The sequence below is a fragment of the Aspergillus clavatus genome, genomic scaffold, assembly GCF_000002715.2.
Source record: "Aspergillus clavatus NRRL 1 1099423829806 genomic scaffold, whole genome shotgun sequence".
In the NCBI taxonomy this organism is placed as follows: Eukaryota; Fungi; Ascomycota; class Eurotiomycetes; order Eurotiales; family Aspergillaceae; genus Aspergillus; species Aspergillus clavatus.
In genome coordinates, this window is record NW_001517093.1 from 651,887 (window position 1) to 674,123 (window position 22,237).

At 51.4% G+C, this 22,237-nt stretch overlaps 7 protein-coding genes across 7 annotated transcripts, besides 5 other annotated features; 3 read left to right on the forward strand and 4 right to left on the reverse strand.

Annotated features, from left to right (window-relative positions):
* The first annotated feature begins 2,744 nt into the window (after nt 1-2,744).
* Nucleotides 2,745-2,777: a microsatellite.
* Nucleotides 2,778-3,234: 457 nt separating this feature from the next.
* Nucleotides 3,235-3,269: a microsatellite.
* Nucleotides 3,270-4,350: 1,081 nt separating this feature from the next.
* Nucleotides 4,351-5,929, reverse strand: egl3 (putative extracellular endoglucanase/cellulase; the record flags this gene model as incomplete). The annotated part of the gene is made up of 5 exons (XM_001267868.1): nt 4,351-5,222; nt 5,292-5,386; nt 5,439-5,503; nt 5,554-5,762; nt 5,830-5,929. 5 exons carry the CDS (start codon nt 5,927-5,929, stop codon nt 4,351-4,353), a joined length of 1,341 nt encoding a protein of 446 aa, XP_001267869.1.
* Nucleotides 4,631-4,666: a microsatellite.
* Nucleotides 5,930-7,570: 1,641 nt separating the features above from the next.
* On the reverse strand, nt 7,571-8,582 carry ACLA_081320 (NRDE family protein; the record flags this gene model as incomplete). Its single annotated transcript, XM_001267869.1, has 2 exons — nt 7,571-8,452; nt 8,517-8,582. 2 exons carry the CDS (start codon nt 8,580-8,582, stop codon nt 7,571-7,573), a joined length of 948 nt encoding a protein of 315 aa, XP_001267870.1.
* Nucleotides 8,583-10,446: 1,864 nt separating this feature from the next.
* ACLA_081330 (cytochrome P450) lies at nt 10,447-12,051 on the forward strand (the record flags this gene model as incomplete). Its single annotated transcript, XM_001267870.1, has 2 exons — nt 10,447-10,845; nt 10,897-12,051. 2 exons carry the CDS (start codon nt 10,447-10,449, stop codon nt 12,049-12,051), a joined length of 1,554 nt encoding a protein of 517 aa, XP_001267871.1.
* Nucleotides 12,052-12,691: 640 nt separating this feature from the next.
* Nucleotides 12,692-12,713: a microsatellite.
* A 677-nt stretch (nt 12,714-13,390) lies between these two features.
* ACLA_081340 (biotin--[acetyl-CoA-carboxylase] ligase BPL1) lies at nt 13,391-15,650 on the reverse strand (the record flags this gene model as incomplete). Its single annotated transcript, XM_001267871.1, has 4 exons — nt 13,391-13,890; nt 13,947-14,218; nt 14,269-14,841; nt 14,896-15,650. 4 exons carry the CDS (start codon nt 15,648-15,650, stop codon nt 13,391-13,393), a joined length of 2,100 nt encoding a protein of 699 aa, XP_001267872.1.
* A 133-nt stretch (nt 15,651-15,783) lies between these two features.
* ACLA_081350 (uncharacterized protein) lies at nt 15,784-16,228 on the forward strand (the record flags this gene model as incomplete). Its single annotated transcript, XM_001267872.1, has 4 exons — nt 15,784-15,854; nt 15,930-15,961; nt 16,015-16,079; nt 16,118-16,228. 4 exons carry the CDS (start codon nt 15,784-15,786, stop codon nt 16,226-16,228), a joined length of 279 nt encoding a protein of 92 aa, XP_001267873.1.
* Nucleotides 16,229-16,545: 317 nt separating this feature from the next.
* ACLA_081360 (putative mitochondrial genome maintenance protein Mgm101) lies at nt 16,546-17,430 on the forward strand (the record flags this gene model as incomplete). Its single annotated transcript, XM_001267873.1, has 1 exon — nt 16,546-17,430. One exon carries the CDS (start codon nt 16,546-16,548, stop codon nt 17,428-17,430), a length of 885 nt encoding a protein of 294 aa, XP_001267874.1.
* Nucleotides 17,431-17,732: 302 nt separating this feature from the next.
* ACLA_081370 (serine/threonine protein kinase) lies at nt 17,733-20,600 on the reverse strand (the record flags this gene model as incomplete). Its single annotated transcript, XM_001267874.1, has 1 exon — nt 17,733-20,600. One exon carries the CDS (start codon nt 20,598-20,600, stop codon nt 17,733-17,735), a length of 2,868 nt encoding a protein of 955 aa, XP_001267875.1.
* Nucleotides 20,601-21,313: 713 nt separating this feature from the next.
* Nucleotides 21,314-21,336: a microsatellite.
* The last annotated feature ends 901 nt before the right edge of the window (nt 21,337-22,237 follow it).

The following is a 22,237-nucleotide window of genomic DNA, read 5'->3' on the forward strand; positions in this document are numbered from 1 at the left end:
TTTCTTTTTCTGTTGTCGGCGGGCAAGAGAATTAAAGGATGAGAGTAAGGAGGCAGAGAGAGAAGTTGAGGAAGTTGAGGGTGAAGAGGAAGAATGAGTAGAAGTAATAGTGGTTGTGGGGGAGGAGAGAGTCATGGTGCCAGATCCGGGGGGGGGGGGCAGTGGGCAGCGGAAGTTGATGTGCTTATGAGCTCAACCAAAGATCGGCCGCAAAGTTGACTCGTTCACAGCCCTTTTTCTTTTGGTGACTCAACTACTCTTTCCGGCGGTCGGGCGCAAACCCAATCACAATGAGTGGAGGCAGAGAGCGGTGAGTCAAGGCGATGCAAGCGGTGGATTCACTGGATTGCGGCCAAGCCAGACAAATTATGTAGGGGCTTCACGGCTATCGATTTGCCTTATCAGGATAAGGAGTCGATAGGATGGCGTTTGAGAGGATCTTAGCAGAGAATCCAATTTGACGACGTGTATGGAGTAGATAGTAAACAAATATGTATAAAAAAAAAAGTACGACGCAGGCGATTGACACACGGTCGTTTGTTCTCCACTGGTTGTCTGTTCAACAGAGGGGAAGACTTGGGGAGATATGTATGAGGCCGAGAGTGAGGCTAGATCAATGGGTGGATGTGGTTGACTTGTGTGGGTTGGACGTGTGTACACAGTATGCTTTTCATATGAAGGAGATCAAAGGAAGTTTGCCAGGAAGAGAAGGGGAGTTTGGATCCAGGGATATGGGTTTCTGATATATCCACTTGATCTCCGTCTAGGCTGAAAATTTTTTGTTCTTTCTTTTATTTTTTTCCTAATCGTTATTCAGTTATACCCTGTTTTCTTGTCTAGCTTCGACATATTATTTACTCATTATTAGTGATCTTCTTCGCTTTCCTGCCGTGAACCCGCCTAAGTCCGAACGGCGATCGGGGCCGGAGAGAATGCGAGCGTGATTTCCATGGATGAGGGAAGTAGGTAAGTCCTGGTCCCGTATCCGTATGGTCACTTTTAGGCTTTCAGCTCATCACCAGAACGGGCCAGAAGAAAACCAAGACTATCTGACTAACCTAGCACTTGTTGCTTGCTCACCGCCTCCAGTTCTGGCCCAATTAGTGGCGAATGACTCACGGCCTAGAGCTAACCTTGACCTATTCGGGCAATTCATCTTGAAGCCAGCCCTGTAGCGGGAGCCCGGATGACCAATCCTTCCGCCCCGTTCCATCCGACTTGATTAATCAGAAATCTAGATAACTAATCCACGATGACTGATTCTATGCACATGGTTGCAAATCATCCAGGTCATCTTTTTATATACGAAACAGTCCGTTTGCTCTATAAGAATGGTGAGTAGGAGTCATTCAACTACGGAATACGGACTAGATAGATGGATACGCTATAAAAATTTTCATAGTCTTGATGAGCTTGATGATCCACAGACTGCTCCATAGTCCACAGACCAGACAACTACTCCGTATACAGAGTACAGACACAGACCACACACAGTACTACCTGTCATTCCAGCCCAACATCAGCCTCATTATCACAAAACCCATCATCCCGAAGAATGAAGAGTAATCCATATTTCGCTAATCTGCTCACTATCTGAATCACAAACCAGTGAAACCACAGATAGATAATATCTACTTTCAGCCAAGAGATGATTAGACCTTCATCGCCGCAAGATGCAACTGAAAAAATTGCAAGCCAAGCTAGAGCAAGGATTCCTAAACGAATGCGAGGTTTGATCATTGATCCTGTGCCCCGCTGCCATACTCAAAATCGTAATCGGATCGGAATAGCCGCTTCAACGCTAATCGACTAGTGAGATAGATATGAGATATCTAGTAAGTCCGAGGGGAAAGATTTCCGTTGCGGATTACAGAATTTTCAGCCCAGTAGATAGTCCTAACCGGCAGCTTGGATCCGGTGTTATCGCTTTCGTATTGCTTCTAAGGTTATCTATCAATGGAATGTTCTTCCGTGCTTATGGTCCTGTCAGCCTGTCAATCCGACACATGTACTCCGTTCGAAGTAACATACTCCTATCTTCTTTCTTCTTTCTTCTCCGTCATTACTTTTGACTGCGACCAAAAGGAAAAAAAAAAGAGTCAAAAAAAGGCTATGTCGGGATTGAGGACATAATTTCATCTAAGCTCCCTTGGTTTGATACCGATTGTCCACGTAGGTTAACTCCTTACAGTAGCACAGACAGTAAATACTCAAGATAGTTGACAGCGATACTTCACCAAGTCACCCTGGGTATTCTCATATGATGTCTGTGTCCTTTGGCATATCACCCCGCCAAGGTACGCCGATGCTTTGACCACTGGGGAAATGCACACGCAGTGATCATCATCTCTGTAGTGACCGAGTATCAACTTTTAGGCAACACTGTCAAAGCTCAAGAAGCAGAATAGGCAACATTAAATCCATACTTACAGTCTAGAATAATACTACCTTAGGTTACTACTACTACAAGTACTACTCCGTATTATCGTTTATGCTTATCACTACTCAGCTATGTGAAATGCCAACACAGCCCTGACTCAGCCTACTGCCAATTTCCCTTTTCGGAATCCCTACAGCAATGGGTAAGATGATGACAATTTTCTATACAAACTATCATCTAACTGCACCAGGTAGGATCAGATATAAGCCTCCCTGACGCCAATCCCAATTCATCCAGTGATGAAGCCCTGAATCGTGCTGCCTGTCTCTCTAGACTCTAGTGTCTAGTATATTTGTCCTCCAAGTGCGGACTGCGGACTGCGGACTGTCGACTGCGGAGTATCCAACAACCATCTCACCCTTCATAATCATCCTTCCCAATATTGAATTATTAATATCATTATTATTTACCAATTCGAAAGATGTAAAAAGCAAATAAACAACACCAATGACTCCTCCCCACGTTTCGAGACCACCCACAGAACCTCACGTTTTCCCAAAGTCCCAACCCAACATGCCGGGTCTGCACGGAAGCCTTTCCATCCATCCATAGTGACGTCAGGCACGGTCCCCCTCCCTTCCCCAGGTCATACTGAAGAGGGTCTACTTGTACTAGGGGCGAACATTGCAGCATATCTACTTAGCAGCACGGCATCATGACTTCACCATTGTCGACCCCCCCCCCCTGATTCAACAATGAAATTGTATTCATTCTGTGCTGCGATTGATAAGAGATTCCTCTGCGGTATCTCGCCTCCCCGATATCCATGATGCATTGGAGATGAGTGATGATAGCATCACCACCACCACCACGACCACCACCATCATCATTAGTCCAACAAGGTAAACAGCTAACCTGACAAAAAGACAAGGCCATGACAAACCCCCCAACTGATAACTCACCAAAACAAAAAAAGAAAAAAACGAACATCAACATAATCTCAAAACTCTTGACATCATCCCCAACTCACTCCCTGAAGTCCAGAATCTCTCTCTCATCTCAACGGAGATAAGGAATCTCGGACACACGGCGGGAGAGTCTCTATCTCTTATCGCCGCGAATCATCACTGCCCTTTCTGCCGGACATAATTCAACTCTGCACAATTGTGGTAGAACTATGCACCACTGACTCATCTTGTGCAACTTCACCTGTCTTATACTGTTGTACATACCGTTAGTCATCGCTTCCTTGTAACCTCCCTAGTAATAATAATAAGTATTCTTGGGTCGGCGAGTCGGCGAGTCGGCGCTTGGCGTTACCCGGCCGCCGAGTCGAATTAGACAAGACTTAGAAGAATGTACGGTGGATTGTGTAACTGTGACTGTGACTGTTTTCAAGCGGTACTGTGTACTCCGTACAGTACGATGGGTTAGCCGAGGTCCGCGCTTCTGCAGAGATTCGGATTTTGAGGTCAGCCAGAGTCAGTTGATCTGGAGGCTGGATACTCGTCATAATCGTATGAGGGGGGAAAGTTTCGCTGGAAAGCTTGGGTTGAGAGATCGATCTATCTTGGAGTGGGGGAGATTTTGATGCTGTGCATGGGTTGGTTGTATAAGAACATGTGATTGTGGTTCGAGGTCTCGGTGAGGTATGGATATGGGCTCGCTCATATAGACATGGTACGGTTGAGGTCTATCTCTATGGATAGTGATGCAACTCTTTTTAAGAGTTTTCTGTCAATTTCTCTCGTGCTCTGCCAAATTCAAAAGGGAAGTTAGGTAGCAGCTCTATCGCTTTCTAAAATGATCAAATTGCTGCAACATTCAACACTGAAAATTTTTTATTCAGACTAAAATGTACAGATGAAGCGAAAATCAGCGAAAATCACTTTGGCGTATTACCACTATCTACAACACACACCGTCTTCCCCCATCGGTTCTATTCCGATCATGCCATCCATGAGACATGCTCAAACGCACTGGTAGTAGTAAGGGTTCATCTCAGTGCAGGTGTATCCGCTCTCGCAGCTGGTAGGTCCGGTCCAGTTGATACCACCGCACTGGTACCAGTGCTTAGCGGCGACTTCGGGCGCCGTGGGAGCACCTTTAGGCGGCGCAGATGATGGAGCTTTTGGAGCGGAAGGAGAGGGTTCGACGGCTGGTGGCTGAGTGGGAGCAGAAGTGGTAGGAGCGGCGGTTGTGGTGGGCTTCGAGGGGGCCACATTGGTGGTCGAGCTGGAGGTGGTGGTGGAAGAAGAAGAAGAAGAGGAAGAGGACGACGAGGAACCAGAGCCAGAACCGGAGCCGGAACCCTTTACAAAGTACTTCTCCAGGATGGGGAGGTAGGTCGAATAGGCAGGGCCGCTGCCAGGCTCGAGGCTGTACATGTAACTTCCCCACCAAGGGCCGGCAGCCCACCATTCAGCACCAAGCCAGACATCGCTGTTGTCTGACATGTAGGAGAGAAGGCCATCAACGGCGGTCTCACACTGCGAGTTGACACCACCAGCGAACTCCCCAAGGAAGCCCTTGAGGCCATTTTTCTTCAGCCACTGAGTGGCGGACTGCATACGCTCCTTGCCAATGGTCGGGCTGGCGCAAGACTCAGAAGTACCCGAACCATCAGCGTCGAGATACTGGTGCATCTCATAGACAATCTTGCCTTGAGGGTCCTTCAGGCCCTTAAGGTTGTCGTTGTTGTCAGTCCAGGTCCAGGCACCGGTCCAGTGATTTCCCTCAACAAAAATGTATTGCGCGGTGGCACCAGCAGCACGGATACCGTCGATGGCGGCCTGGTTTAGGTTGAGAACCACAGTCTGGTCGATGTCATGGTATTCATTGTCTGGGAGATATCAGTACTGCACATTCTGCCGATACAACCTCGATGGAATGGACGAGCTAAGCAACTCACTGGTATCAAAGATGACCTTGTCGTTGGACGCAAATTCGCTGGCGATAGTCTTCCAAAAGACCTTGAAGTCAGAAGGAGAAATGATACTTCCAGAGCTGCCCCATCGTATTAGCCACCGATTCAAACGATTGATTCCACCGCACTTACTATCTTCCATAGTTGTGAGGATCGAGAATAGCATAAGCACCGCTGTCAGTGATGGATTGGACAACCTGCTACGGATTAGAATCACTTCATCGGAACAAGCTGCTACAAGTCCTACCTTCTTGAGATCACCCAAGTACGTGGCGTCGGGGCTACCCGTCATAGAGCCAGGGACCAGACGCTCCATGAGGAATGGAACACGGAAGATGTTCATACCCGTTTCGCGAAGGGTCTGGATCTTGGAAATGTCGGGCCAGGTATAATCGGTACCCAGCTTGCCGGGGATGTTGCTGCCAAATTCACCGCCAGATACGTTGACACCGACCCCTACAGAGGTGAAGTCAGTTATATATAACTTTTCCGAAGATATCGCCATGGCATCGCTCAGGCATACAGGAAAATCCAGAGGCACGCTTCTTGGCCATCTCGCGGGTGGGATAAGCGCTGACCAGACCAGCAGCGCTGGCGGCCATGATCAAGTTGGCAATTCTCATTGTGGGAAAAAGAATGGATGCCGAGTTTGACGATAGAACAATACAGAAAATGAAAATATGAAAGAAGGACAAAAGTCAGAGTCAGAGCCGGTGTTAGAAAGAGTGACAAGAACCAGTCTTGAGTTGGATAGAGTAACAGAGAAAAGACCATGAAGAGATGCCCTGGCAAATCCAGTTTATATAGATCCCCTGTGTCCGGGACAGCCAACTCAGGGATATCAGGCTCCGCAGCTCATTTCCCATGCCCCACAGTCTTGATATCAAAGGCAAGCTTTTCGACCTTTGAGACAGCTCCGTGGCGTGGGGCATCTCATGGGTTGTTCTATGAGATTACGGTCGAGCCCGAGCTTCTGCAGGTTCTGGTCCTTCTGGACCAGGAGATCCCAGAGACCGATTACATAGCCCCTTCTTCCAACATAGCAAGGCAAAAGTAATTAGACCAGATGATATGAGACGTTGTCCGAAGGCATTAGCTCGATGACCCATCGGCCCACTTCAGGGGCATCTGAACAACATCAGCCGATTGGCTGTTGAACACATTCCTAGAACTGCTAGAGACTAGATAGGACTTGAGAAATCTAAAAGGCCTTGTCATTGAGTGGATGGATGGCAGCCGCCGTGGTCCCGAGACACCGCATTATCGTTTCTGGTCCTTTCAGAGCGCCAATCTTCCACCGTTGAAGTGTCCAGTCTCACTCGTGCCTGGTCCGTATTGTGACGAGATTAAGTGGCTTGATATCAATCAGAAGAGAAAAGTGTCGCATCATATGAATGATACTACCTAGCATTCGGGACTCGGATGCTGACGGGCTATGGAGGCATTGATAGTCCAATGAGAAGACGAGAGGAACTCTGATATATATGAAACACGGTAACACCCATAGTCCCAAGCCACACGTTCGTTGGTGGAGAAACTGCCCTCAATTTATTTCTGAGTGCCTGGTAGGATAACTGGGATGACAGATCAAGACAAAGGATGGGCGACAGTTGAACGATCGTTTCAGATCGAGCAACCAAAAGCTTGTACGTTGCTGTGACATGGCATGGTATGATGATCAAAGAGCAACGTCGATAACCAAGGATTCTGCATGTTTATAACTGAGGATGGATAGGATAGCAGTAGAGTGGAGGCAGGAAGTTCTGGAGGTCGAAGCGAGAAAGCCATGTTCCTGTTAGTGAGACCCACTATCACAAGTCAGCCTGCAGCCATCAGAAAACTAACGGTTATAAAGATTGCACGCGTTTAATATGAAAGCTCTGAAAGGAGAACCAGGGGATCCACTCGTAGTTGATGCAAGAAAAGAGAAGAAGAAAAAAAGATAGGGGGATCATGTTCTCGACTCATCACACGTTCGCATATTGCAGAGTCATGGTGGCTTTCAGGAGAGAGAAAATAATGAACAGGAGAAAGATTGGCGGGAAATCTGCTGTTTGTATTACAAGGGGGAAAACACATGAAATCAGACAACTTGGTAACGTCTCATCCATCGAGGATCCTGGCAGATAGAGAGAAGTACAATTTACAGGAATGGGTTGCAGATTGACATTTTGAGCCGTCTCACGACATAAATTCATAAACAATGGAACGAGAAGGATATATACTGAATCGACCGACAAAATCAGATATGACTGTTAATCGGACTATCGGCCGACATGAAATTCAAATGACCTGTCGCCTTGACCGATAGGGATGGGGTTCACGTCCGTATCATAGAGTGTACGCTCAAAGTATTTCACTCGTCCATTATCACTGACGAGGATTACCGTCTGCTTCTCGGTTCCGTATGCGCCCTGCGCGAATGATTGATCCAGGGAATCATTGTTGGGCTGTTGGCCACTCGCCGCCTGACCCGACCCCGTCGCACGAGACTTGTCTGCTAGTGCTCCGATCTGAGGAACAAAGATACTTTTTCTTAAGAGTTCAAGGTAGGTCTCGAGCGTAGCATCTTCCGAAAGCCTGGGTAGGGTGTCCCTACTCAGGACTTTCAGTAGACGTTCAATCAGTTGCGTCTCATCTTCTCCAGCTTCCACGTGGGCGTTAATCGCCTCCTGCATGAGCTTCTCCCCGTCGAGGATCTTTGGCCAGGACCGGTCCTCGAACCTCGTGTTGCTGAGTCCCAAAGTCTGACCCTTTTCTGTGGCAACCCAAGAAATCTGGTCCATGCTAGCGGAACGATTCGACACGATTGCTAACGGCTCATTTATATAGCCACAGACAAGGCTAAAGCCTCCAACATTTCTGGCCTCGGGCGACGCCACCATCTCCTGCACGAAGTCTCTGGTAGACTGTTTGCGCTCAGGATCCGTGGTGAGCCAGCCATTGACGATGAGACCTCGACTGTGTGCTCCGCTATGCTCGTCGGCTGTGGTCTCCCGGTAGTTGGTCAAAACAGCCAGCTTGCCTTCTTTAGTCACTCCCATCCATGTCCCATGCGTGGATCGTGCAAGGTCCCGGCCTCCTAAGACATTGGTATGAGGTTCTGGCCACCAGTCGGCCGGGGCTGTTGGTCGATGGAGGAATTCCTATCTTCAATATTAGCTTGTCCCAAGTTGGTGGCGGGTAGTTGAACCACAAGCTGTGACATACATCCCTGTTGTCGATGACGATCAGCGGATAAGATGGGTGAGCTGTGGAGATTAATGCGATACACATTGTGTCAAAATCTCAAAAGAAAAAATATGAACGACAATCAATGTAGATCTCTGGGAGTTCAGGTATATAAGCGATGCCGAAGATGCGATTCCAACTCAGTCTGCAGGGTGATGGTATGACACGAGAGAGGCGTGGTGATTGTCGTTGGGTAATAAACAAACGGGCAGTGTGCGTGTGATCATGTAGTGGGGGAACACCAGTTCTCCCACAGTAGCCAGCAAAGAAGGATTGCAGATAACTGAGCGTCTAAGAACCAGCGATTGGGTGTCTCTGGTGTCTCTGTATGCAGTCTCAGAAGCGTGGGCAAAGACACGACTCAACACAAGTGTTGGCAACCTGACATCAGACCCAATGTGGGGATATTGCCGGCAACTGGGCCTACCGCTTTCTCTTCTTGCCACCGCCCAGACTCTAGTCGAGCTAGCCATATTGAGCATCGTCACATGACCATTGGCTTGAAATGTACTGCGTCGAAGAGCCTTTGAGGATCAGAAGAGGTGAAGGAACTTGATTCTCGAACACCGACTCAAGGCTGTCTGATCTGAAGCACTCGCGATCGCTCAATGTTTTAGCTTTGAGTTAACCAGCCAGATATGCAATGTCCTCTGCTGTGGAAATGCTAAACTCGACAATATCTTTCCACCCCACTCTTTCTTATGTATTTTCCGAGTGGTTCCAGATCGGGTACCAAGATTTCAGCAGTTTGAAGGGGACCCATCGGGAACTTCTCGTCCTAGCCAGGGATGTTTTTTGAAGGCCCAGAGAACTGCAAGCTTCCGATGCTGGTCCGATATTGACGTTCAGAAGGTTGTGATCATATCATCATCTACCCTTTCGAGGGTAATCCATGAGTATCTGATCGAAAAAAAAACAGACCCATGCTCTTCCCTACCAGCTTTGGAAAAAGCCGATGAAGCGAATGACTTAAAACTGTTTAATCTCCGAGAGGCCGAATAAGCCGATAAATATTCCGTTATTTGTATGTGCTGGTCTGGACTCCACTCACCCCTGTCACCCGTTGCTTCGAATATCAGATAGAACCTAAGGCAACAACTTATGACATGTCACCACGAATGAAACTCGCGGAGGTGAACATGGCCTCCTTGCTGTCGGCAGCGTTAACTCGATATATTTCTGGCAACTGAGCTGAAACTTCATGGATCCAGACCATGCATCGGATACACCGAAGATCCATTGTTCATAAATTATGAATTTGATACTACGGAGTACGGAGTATCTAGATAGAGCCTAGAGGATGGGTCAATTCATGCCAAGGCCGATGATCGACACCGCTAGGCCCTTCAAGGAGACAACAGCGCACCATTCATGATTCATATCGTCGATGATGTGAATCTGAGACCGGAGGCCAGACTGGTGGAGTATCTTCACAGTTCAACACAGACTCCGTAGCCACATAGGCATCTGGCACTTTGTAGGGAGCAACATGTATCATTCTTTTCAGGTGGCTATCTCCAGGATGCTTCAAGGTTCGGAGCTGGTCCCTCGGTTTTCTCCTCTTTGATAGCGTGACCATCTCATATGAACCTTTCTTCTTTGACACATGCACATCACTCTTTCGGGTGATACTGACCCTGATTCGGTCAACGTCCCCCGAAGTGAAAAAGCAGGTAAATGAACAAATGACCTCACCTGCGTTCTCATGCATAGCACAAGGAATTACTATGAAGGAAATCATTGCATTGCTCGCTGGTAGTCCTGTGCAGCGTGCCGCTTTTCCATCCATCCACTATGGGGGCCTTTGTAATGCTGTGAAGATTATACTTCATAAAAGGCACTGTGACCGTCCCCAGTGAGGCAGATGAATTGTTTGTCACCCATCCATCATTTCTTTACCCCCATCGAGATGGCATTCCCACTTGTCACCATCGCAGCTGTAGCTGTGGCCTTGCGCCTACTCTGGGTGTTGGTCTCGAAATGGCAGAATGCACAGAATGCTCGCCGCCTGGGTTGTGGCTCGACTCCTCTCTACCCCAGTGATTTTATTGGAATTAGCGTACTCAAGGAAGCCTTGAAGGCGGACAAGGCGAAACAGCTCCTCCAGTTAATCGAGCGTCGGGTTGCGCTCATGAGTGACCGGGAGGGACGATATGTGTCGACTTTCCGCTTGCGGCAAATCGGCCGCGAGATGTACTTCACCACAGACCCGAAGAACATCCAGGCGGTTTTGGCAACACAGTTCAAGGACTTCGAGCTGGGAGCTCCCCGGAGGAACGCCATACACTCGTTGCTGGGCACGGGCATTGTACGTTGATTGTTTTCAGGATGGTGATTGCCCCAATCTAACGACTCATAGTTCACTTCTGATGGAGAGGAATGGTCCCGGTCAAGAGCGCTCCTTCGTCCTCAGTTCACGCGCGGCCAGATCAGCGATCTGGAGTTGGAAGAACGACACGTTCAGAACGCGATGCGGGCAATGCGTGTTGTGAACGACAAGTGGACCGATGCGGTGGACATCCAGTCCATCTTCTTCCGATTGACTATCGACTCTGCAACCGAGTTTCTCTTTGGCGAGAGCGTGGAAAGCCAGCTCTCAGCCCTGAATGGCGGCGGAACCCCAGCCGACCAATTTCCCTACTACTTTGATCGATCGCAATGGTACTGCGCGCAACGGGGTCGCTTCGAAAAGCTATGGTGGGTTGTGAACAACCGGGAATCACGCCACGCGGAGAAGGAGGTACACGCCTACGTCGACCGCTTCGCGCAGAACGCTATCAAAACCGCCCAGGAAGGCAAACTCGCGACGGACGATTCCTCTCGCTACGTTTTCCTGCACGCGCTGGCTTCTGTCACGCAGGATCCCGTCGAACTGCGCTCGCAGCTGCTGAACATCCTCCTCGCCGGCCGTGACACGACTGCATCCCTGCTGAGCTGGACGATGCTGCTTCTCGCGCGCCACCCGGCCGAATTTCAGAAGCTCCGACAGGCCGTCGTCGATGAGTTTGGCACCTACGACCAACCCCGGAACCTGACCTTTGGCGCCCTCAAATCCTGTCAACCTCTACAGCACTGCATGAATGAAGTCCTCCGCCTGTTTCCCGTCGTGCCTGGCAACCGCCGGATCGCCACGAAGGATACCACGCTGCCTCGGGGCGGTGGCAGTGACGGCTCGCAACCCATCTACGTGCGCAAGGGCCAGCCCGTCGCGTACAGCATGCACATCTTGCACCGCCGCAAGGACATCTGGGGCCCCGACGCAGAGGAGTTCAAGCCCAGCCGGTGGGTGGACCGCAAGGTGGGCTGGGACTACGTTCCGTTCAATGGCGGCCCGCGCATCTGTCTCGGGCAGCAGTTCGCGCTCACGGAGGCCGGATACGTCTTGGTCCGGTTGCTGCAGCGGTTCGACGCGATTGAAGACGTGCAACCGCATCTGGAGATCCGCTATGCGCTGAATCTGACCAGTGCGCCGGCGGACAATGTTACTGTCCGGTTGAGGGAGGCTTCGAAGTAGTTACTGCTCAAGAAACAAACCATAAAGAAAAGGTTCAATTTCCTTTTTGTATATGGGTGAATTGTTCAAGTATACCGCGATATCAATATATTTCCATTTATGAAATACCATCAACTCAATCTTTAACAAGGAGGTATTGAAGCCAATTAATCCACCATAATCACACTCAACAGCAAATCTCACAGCACTCAAAGCAAGCAATACCCGCACAACTTCATCCCTCATTAGCATTTCTTCCTCACACACAGAGAGAGAGATATATATATAAGAAACACAGTAGAGAAAGAAAGGGGAAAAAAAGCTTACATTCCACAGCAAATCCCACCCTTATCCCCACCACCCCGGAGTCTCATCTCCATTTGCTCCTGCGCGGGCTTTCCAACACGTCAGTAACCAATATCCACCGCCGTCTTCAGCCCAAATAGGGGGCGGCGGGGGGGGGAGGGGAAAAGAAAAGAAAAGAAACCGTACCGGCTGCTGAGCCACAATCGGCGCTGCAGGCTGCGAAGGCTGCTCCATGGTGAGCGTATTCGGGTTCCAGGTTGGTTCAGGCTGGGTCTGTTTGGCGGACTTGAAGGGGTTAAGGGTGAACATTTTGGTTTTTCTTTTTTTTTTTTTTGAGTCAAGACTCGGGCTTGTTTTCTTCTTCTTCTTCTTCTTCTATGGAAGTATTATTGGTCTTGGTGGCAAGAGGAGTGAGTACAGAGTATGTGGATGTGGATGTGAGGTGGTTGGAGGAAGGTGAGATGAGTGGGGATAGGGGGATTATGTATGGATTAAAAAAAGTATTCGTTAGATGCCACCCAGTCACACTAACTAGACTAACTAGATTACTCTGCTAACTACGGAGTACTCCGTAAGAACATTATTGAAGTGAAGCATTGGCCTGTAGCGTAGAAAAATAAATGATGCTGCCTGGGGCGACAAGGCAGAGATCGGCACATGATCCGATTCTTGTGTTTTGTTTCGGGCTAATTCAATTGGTCGAACTACGACCAGACGGGCTTACTACGAGGTAGGTAGGTAGGGCGAGATGATCGCTCGTGTGGCTGAGACAGTGGATATGGGTTATGTTTACTACGTATATTATTCACGATATCTAGGCTGTAGGCTGTACTCCCCTTTAAGGCATTTTCAGACAAGAACGAAAGGATGAAGTATGTACTATGGTCTATGTACTATGTAGTGTCAATAATCAGCCCCACGGAATAAGCCTCCTTGGCACGGCTTGTCCAAATATATCCTCCTTGGCCTGTTGGCGTGACGAACGACGGACGATGGACATTTACTCATTCGTCGCATTTCGGCTCTATAAATATCTAGGAGTACAACATTCTACTTAAGCCTTCCTCTTGACCAGCCCCCGGAAGAAATCAAAGCTGTTGCTGTCACTCTGTAACTGCCACACCCGCCCCGTAGGCCGATCGTCCCACCCAAGCTCCTCCGCCAGTAATAGCCCATAGTCCCTCGTGATGCCCTTGATTCGTGCGCGCGCGCCGCCTTCCTCTTCCAGCGTCACGGTCTGATGCATGTGCAGCCAGTCGTCGTAGTACATCTCCTCGAACTCGCGGTCGAAGCCCGTGCGTAGGAAGCGCGTGTAGAGTTCCTCGAACGTGGTCAGGCAGCGGGCGAGGAGTTTCTCGAGCGTGATCGGGGCGCTGCGTTTGGAGACGAAGCGCGCGGCGAGCGCGTTGAGCGAGGTGGTGGGCGAGGCGTTTGTGGCGTTGATGCCGATGCCGACCACGGCGATGTATTCGTTGGAGGAGAAGAGGGAGTTGATGAGGATGCCGCAAATCTTGGAGTATTGCTTCTTGTCCGGGTTGTCGGGATCCAGGGCGTCTAGTTACGTTAATCATTGGCTATTCCTTCGAGGCAAGAGTAATCATCGAACTTACAGATGTCGTTGGGCCACTTGAGCTTAACCGGCATGCTCTCGAAACCAACGTCGTAGCTCTTGATGCCTCGGACGACCGCCATGGCCGCAAGATACTGGAGAAAGACCACCGGGGCGGATTGAATCTTCTCGATGGGGTGCCTGACGACCGTGGAGAACATCAGTGAGCCAGCAGGGGAGACCCAGACATTGGAGCCTCGGCCCCGTCCGGCGACCTGCGTGGTGGCTGTCGCCGTGAAGCCCTGGGGCAATTTGCGGAGGAGTTTAGGGTTTCTACAGCGGTGAGCAGTTGACACAGAGATTCGGGGGTGAGGGACAAGTACTTCTCCAAGATCGTATTCGTGCTGGTCACCACCTCGCCGTACAAGATACTTGAGCCGAATTCGCCGGCCCCCTCGCGCATCTGTGACTGGTAGTGCTCGAGATTGGCGTAGAAAGCATGGTGGTTGAAATAAGGTGTCGCCTTGGATGGTGGAAGCTCTTCGTGAATTACAAGAGGTTTGATGACTGCGTTGTAATCGACAATGCCCTCGTCACCGCTTGTTTCACTGACCGGCAGAGCCTCCCCCAGTGTCCCCATGCCCCATGTTCCAGATCCAGATTTCTCCAAACGGAACGTATCGTTTTCATCCTTGATATACTCCTCATCACCGTCGGCGGTAATCAGCTCCTGGAGCGACGATCGGATGCGGGTGGTATCAGCCGGGTCCAAGGAGGACAGGTGTAGCGAGGAAAGAGACGGCACCGTGGTAGTGCTCTGGGTGACCTGCAGGCCCAATTTGGACAAGCACGCCTTCAGGAAGTCTGTCCGGGCCTTGTCGTCTGCCGCCAGAGCGTCCACCACTTTGGCGTACTCAGGCCCGCCCGCCTTCTTGTCGAGATTTGCTGCCGCGAACCTATCCCATCAGCTCAGAACAAAGATATCTCTGCGCCAGCCATAGGTAACGTACTCTGGATGAGGACCTGTCACAATGGCTCTCCCCTCGCCCACCTTGCAGTAGACGACGGCCGCCGCTCCAGTCCCCGGATGAACATTTAATTCCTCCGTGTAGCTGGCCAGCACTTCCACCCCTTTCTCGCCGTACAATCTCGCATCAACGAAGACCCCGCCTCCATTATAGTAGCACCGGAAGCCATCCGGAACAACCCCAGCAGTCAGCGCATCCTTCGCGACCTTCAGCTCCACCGCGCGCGCGCCCGCCTCGCTATGGTAAACGAAACCGGGGAACGCACCCCCACGACACACCCCAGGGAAGAACGCCAGCTCCCGGTCCCCAACTACCTCCATCGTCTTATCGCCGACCTCGAACTCGCACCGCTGGCTGCCGTAGTAGCCGCCCGCGCAGAAACCGAGGTACGCGCCCCCGCGCTTGACGAACTGCTCGATGCGGCGGTTCCCCGCGCCGTTCAGCGCGCGGCAGTAGCCCAGGTCTGCGCCGCCGGGGACCACAAGCAGCGCGCAGGTGGCCGTCCACGGCTCCTTGACGAGCATGTCGGCCGTGACGGGGATCACGGCATAGTGCGGGGCGAGGAGGCGGCGGAGGGTGTAGAGGCAGTGGCGGACAGATTCGACGGTGGTGCCGTTGCCTGGAGTGAATGCAGAGTCATCGGTTAGACGGGTTCTCCAAGCAGATTGGGAGAGCGAACCGGCGTAGACTAGTACGTTGAGCTTCTTGCCGGTGAGGTTGGGGGTAGCCTCGGTCATCGTTGTGGTTGTGCTGCGGGAGATACGAAATGCGGCGATCGATCTGTTCTCCGCGACAAGACAATGCTGATTCCTTCAGTGTCTTCCGACAACTCACTCGGCTTGAAATACTCGAGGAAGATTGCCTACCACAATGTCAAAGAAAGAAGATACGCCCGCGGTGGTGCCCGAGCCCGAGGTGGACGACGATGAACCTGATGACTGGTAGGTTTCTTTTGCGTTCCTGATCCCCGAAGATTGATTGATTAATTTGATTGATTTTGGGCTAATGCGGAGTAGGGACAAGCGGATCTTCAGCACCGGCTGCGCAGGTTTGTAACGGGAGCCTACGAAGTCCAAGAGTGGTCAACTAAGTCGTCTATAGAGGAGCAGGATAAGATGAACGATTGTTATTTTACAAAGAAGGACTGGAGACAGTGCAAGGACGAGGTGAGTCACACAGTGTTTGATGGGCGCTGCAACGACAGGGCGTGCAGCATCCAACCGCTCCCACGCAACTTCTGGATATCCATATCCTCCAGATGGTCGTGTTGACAATGGACACGGACATGGACATGGACATGGCCATAGGAAGCTGATGGTTTCTCAACGCAGATGGAGGCATTCCGGGAGTGCTGGAAGAGCAAGGGCAACGACCAGCGGACTCAATCCAAAGACGTCTGATCGGCTGCAGAAGACACACTCTCTCACCACTATGTACTATAGCATTTCTTTACAAATACTCTTTCAAGACATCACCACTTCCTATTTAGCCGCATCTCTTTGTTTGCGATCTTTCTGGCATTGTCCAGGCTACGGCGCATGATCACGTGACAGTATACAGACCACCTACCAAACACCTCCTCAAGCGTCACCTTCACCTTCACCACCAACCCACCTCGCCAGCTCCACCACAATGGCTTCGTCCTCGCACCTCCGCCGCACCTTGTGGCTAGCAGAGAGCTCTATCTTCAGAGCACCATCTCTCTCAGCTCGTGTACCAAACACCCATCTCATCCAGACCCGACCAATCAGTCAGAATCCCACACGCCAATCCGCTCAACAAAGCACCAAACCAGTCCCCAATCCCAAACCCACCACGCCAGCATCCGCCGCAACCACACCCACACCCACACCAACCACCAGCACGACGTCCACCGACCGCGCAGCCCGCATCCTCGCCCCAACGCCCAACCAACCCACAACGCCCAACATCTCCAAAACCGGGCTCAGCGACAAGCCCCTCGAGCTAGAGACCACGACGGAAGAAAAGATCGACTGGACGCGCTCCTTCCACGGGCTCAGCGCCGCGCCCTTCCCCAAAGAAGCCGCCGACATCCTCCTGGCCGAGGTCTCCCCGGACGAAGTCGAAATCAAACCCGACGGCATCCTCTACCTCCCCGAGATCAAGTACCGGCGGATCCTGAACCGCGCGTTCGGGCCCGGCGGCTGGGGGCTCGTACCGCGCAGCGAGAGCATCGTGACCCCGCGCACCGTCACGCGCGAGTACGCGCTCGTCTGCAATGGCCGGCTGGTGAGCGTCGCGCGCGGCGAGCAGGATTACTTCTCGCCTGATGGCATCCCCACCGCCACGGAGGGCTGTCGTAGTAATGCGCTCGTGCGTTGCTGCAAGGATCTGGGCATTGCGAGTGAGTTGTGGGATCCTCGCTGGATTCGCAAGTTCAAGGCGCAGTATACTCGGGAGGTGTTTGTCGAGCATGTCGTGAGTAAGAAGAGGACGAAGATCTGGGTGAGGAAGGATGATCCGGTGGGGTATCCGTGGAAAGAGACTAGATCGTAAGGCGAAGGAGGGTTGCTTCTAGGTTGCTTCTACGGTGACTGTAAACTGGGGAGGTGAAGTCAGGTTCTTGATGACGATCCCTTGTGTACGATATGGAAGAGAATTAATTATTGACTCAAGTACCCGGGTTTTCTTATAGGGAGTAGATCGATCCAACTATTGGCATTTCGTACAGTACAAACCCGCCGCCTATATATGCATTAAAATCGTTCGCCAAAATGAGACCATTACATGGTGCCTGTCAGAAGACAAAAATCCTCCAAAACGCCCTTCCCGTTCCTGTTTTCCCTTCGCTTGTCTGTCTACTGACCCCCGTACGGTCGAGGCGGCGGGTATCCGCTCCGAGAGTGGTCGTCTGGGGAGCGCTGCTGCGCCCCCGATGGACCTGGGTACCGTCGGTACGGATCCGACTCTGACTGTTCTCTCGCTGATGGGAGCTCCAGCGGCTGTTCTGGGTCATAGGCGGTATCTTGGCTCTGCGAACCATAGAAGCTGTTTCCGTAGTGCGCTGGGCTGGAGTACGGGTTGTAATCGGGCTGACCGACCGATTGGACGGATGGCGGTTGCTGCTGCTGCTGCTGGTGCTGTCGAGGAAGAGGGGGCACCGGTTCAGCAATGATAGGGACCCCACCGGTGGTGGCCGGGGATGGTTCGCTAGGGGTAGTGCCTGCCTTGCGGCGGCCAGTGGAGGCTTCACGGTTCAGGTTGCCATAGTTGACACTGAGGTTGTGGTGTTCAAGCCCGGGAGACGCGGCTGGTGTTTGGTAGTGGTCGCCATCGTTGCCCGGGGTTCGGTTATTGGAGCGCTCGGGATAGCTGGAGTCCGTGTGCGAGCCGGCAGCGGTGGGAGAGGAGCCGCTGCGACGCTGTACGGAGCCAGGAGATTGACCGACGTCGAAGCCAGTGGATCGGGCCAGGTCCGGGCCCGTGCCGTCCATCCCCATGCCGGCGGCCGCTGCCATGCGCCTTTGACCGGAGGCGGTCCGTGTGATGTTGCTGCTGGGATCCAATTTCTCGGTGTCCGGCTTGTCGTCCTTGTCATCACTATCGTCGGCCGGTTCTTCGGCGGCGGCACCCGGAGCGCGAATCGGGATCTTGCGAACGGCGGTGACCAAGGCGCACATGAACTTGGACCGGCGGGCGGCGCGGATCGCCTCATAAGACCAATTGGACTTGTGGCGGATACTGACGGTCAGTTCGAGTTTGTCCATGTCACCCACACCCACGACGTCAATCTCAATATCTGGCTGGAAGTCACGGTAATTGTCCTTGTCGCGAACGAATGCTTCCATCTCTTCGCGGAGCATCTGGATATCAGCAAAGGTCGTATCGAAGCTGACGGGAATCTTGAGCTGTTCGTGCATCGCATTAGAGCGGGTGAAGTTGTCCACCCACAGCGTATTGAGCACAACGTTGGGGACCTGCGTGGTGCGCTGGTCCGCCACGGAACGGAAGACCGTGTACAGGAGCGAGATGCGCTCGACAATGTACGACTTGTCGGTGATCTCAACTCGATCACCAATGTCGAATGGGTGCTTGACGAACAAGAAGATGCACGAACCCAACACCTCCTGCGCGGTGGTTGCGAAGACGAAACTCAGAGACAAGAGAGAGGTAGCACCGGCCGCGATAACGGTGCCGAAGCCGCTGGTGACAAAGGAAACAAAGACGAGGATGGCGATGACACCAGCCACGGTGAGCAGAAGATTGTCGAGGACGTGGATGGCCTGGTCGACATCGTACATGCTGTTGTTCAAGGCCTTTCGGTTGCCTCCAATCTCTCCCACGACGAGCACCATCTCCTCCAAACTGATATCTCCGTTGCCATCACGGTCCAGCATGTGGAAACATTCTTCGGCGATGGCCTCCTTGCCGGTCCCGAGCACTTCCATGATATCATCGAGATAGAGAGCATCTCGGCCCTCAACGACGAACGACATCCAGATTCTTCGTGCTAACGCTTCGGCGGCCTTGCGACGTTCTAGTGCCTGGGTAACGATACCACGAACGGAGGTCGGGTTAAAGACCTCCTTCCCGGTAATTTCGTGGGCCACATCCCCGAACGCCGCCGTGACCCTGTCGCCGAACCTGCCCACGTTGTGACCGACATTGCGGATGAGTTTGAGGGGCACGGAAGAGCTGGACCGGGCGAGAACGGGTCCCTTGGTAGCGGCACCCAAAAGCGAGTCAGAAATCATCAGATCATCCTCGCGGAACTCCTTGCAGTACATGGGAAACATGTTGCGGGAAGCATCGTAGAGTTGACCGACGAGTTCGATACTGCGCTTGGACTCCTTGATCCTCTGGTCAAATTGCTTTCGGTGGTAGCTGATGGAGATGAGCTGGACCAGGAATTTCTCCGCCAGCAGAATCAAACTACAGACAAAAAGAGCAAACAGAATGTTCTTGACGGATTTCTCCCAGGACTCGACATCTGTGTCACCGGATCGTTTCTTTTCGGGGTTGTACGTCATCACCGGGAGAAAAGTGACGAGGGAGACCAGTGTCCAAAAGACGGTTGCAATCGGCAGTTCCAGCGCGCGCAAAATGAGAGCATACTTGCGAGTTCCAGGGCTGACGATGCCGCACAGGAACTGGAACAGATAGGGAAGAAAATGAGCGATGATCTTGCAGATCCACAGACTCAGCCAGACCACTTCGATCCAGGCAAAGAACCAGGGCAGAGTGACGCCGCCGATTCTCGCGTCCTGCGCGGCTGTGGCTCCCACAATGATGGGAATCGCAATTAACACGGCGAGCGGTGTGACATAGATCATGTAGCGAGTGACAATGGAAAAGTTGAGGATGGCTTGGTAGATCCTCCCCATGCGCGTGATAGTTCCATCGTCGGGGTCGTCGAGTGAACGGCCGGTGGCATCGTCGACGGTTCTCTTGCGACGGCCAGGACCCATGCCCGAGACCAAGCCAGCCTTTTCGCTGGTGTTGGTCTGGATACCCTGGACCGGCGGGTGATAGGCCGCCGGAGAGGTGGCCGTCTGGGCACTATTCCGGCGCGCACCCGTCGGACTGCGACTGGTGACATTGGTTAGGGGGATATCAATCGTGACATCGTGTGGACTGGCCATCATGGCATCGTTTGTGTAATCTGGAAGCGGTTGAAAGCGATGGGCCGACAAACGCTTCTCAGTGAGTCCAGGTCGACCCGACATCGAAGTAACAGAGGAAGAACGGACGGGAAGAGGGTCGAACGACCGCAATCCCCCTGATTTTTATACTTTTTTTTTTCTAGTCTCAAGCGCAAGCGAAGAGCGATCAGAAGAAGCTGACCTGCAGCCCCAATGAATCGAGTGGGGCGGAGGCAAGTGAGTAGTTAGCACTTGAGGATCGTCTCGACGATCTGAAGGCCAGCGATGTGATTTGGTCTTAGACAAATCGATTGCGTCTCCAAGGAAGGATTGGATAGTATCTATTTGATCCGATACGAGCCAAAGGCAAATGAATTGTGCGGGGACAGTGGAGTACTCGTGGGTCGAACCAAGCGAAGGAAGAGAGAAACGAATGTGTGATGAATATTCGACGATTGGAGAGACCGACTGGGAGTGAGGAAGAGAGAGAGAGAGAGAGATGAGGAGGAGGATAGAAAGAAGAGAAAGAGTGGTGAGATGGATATGGGAGAATACAGAGAGAGAGAGAGAGAGAAGAAAAAAAAAAATAAGGAAAAGCCTGAGGCATTCCTCAATATTCCTCAGTCCATAGAAACAAGTACAAAAAGAACATTGGCCGAATGAACAGTTAGTTAGTTGGATGGAAGAATGTTTCATTTTCACGCTGGTCAGGTACAGAAAAACGCCACCGATCACTGGCCATGGATTCGATCCTCCCAGTCCCATCACATCAGGTTTTCATAATAATAATAAGAAGAAGAATAGAATAGAGTAGAATAGACGTAATCGAATGTGGGTTGACCAGGACCAGGACCAGGGAGAAGAGAGAACAGACCAGGAGAACGGACCACTACTGTTGGACCATGACAGCATTCTTGCCTCGCATTCCAATTTCCAGCGTCTTGAATGTCGTTGCTGCGCTCAATGTCAAAAACTCAAATCACTCGGCACTCAGACCACGACCGGAGAAAGAATACTAATAGTAGCCGGTTCATAAGATTGGGATCCTCCACCCTACCCTAGGAGAAGAGGATCTGTCACTGTCAGCCTTCCAAGGCGCCACAAAAAAAAAAGTATTTATGGGTGAATTGGCTACTGTGCCCCAAGTACGATCTGGAATCCGTAGAGCAATCAGAATCAATAGCAAGAATATGGTATCAAAGATTATTGGTGAACGATGGGAATAGTGGCATCCACCATGTTGACTTTTATATGGCCCGATGTCTCTCTTACGGTCTTACCAATCAACCGAGGCGACACTTGAAAAGCCACCTGTTTCATCGTTTTCTCACTAAGTCTGGACTAGATTCCTGGCCAAAAGTCTCTTGACATTCCTGAGTCAAGATGGGATTTGGGATACTTTTGTTGAGCTATCCCAAATCGACTGTACTGTGTAGTCTCTACAACACCACGATGTGAGGATGATTCGATCGTCAGGCTGGAGAAGAGAAATAAGACAAGAACCATTGACGATTGACTGACTATAAGTACAGAGTACATCCATCATCTAGATATCCACCTTTCGATCGCCCATTGCGTCATTCTCCAGATCCAACAATCGACCATCAACGACATACATACGTTGACGACAGAGTCCAGTATCTAGTTCTACAGTAGATACACCCAAGTGCTACCAATCAAACAGATCAGGTTTGCCACATCCACGTTCTCCGGAGATTTTC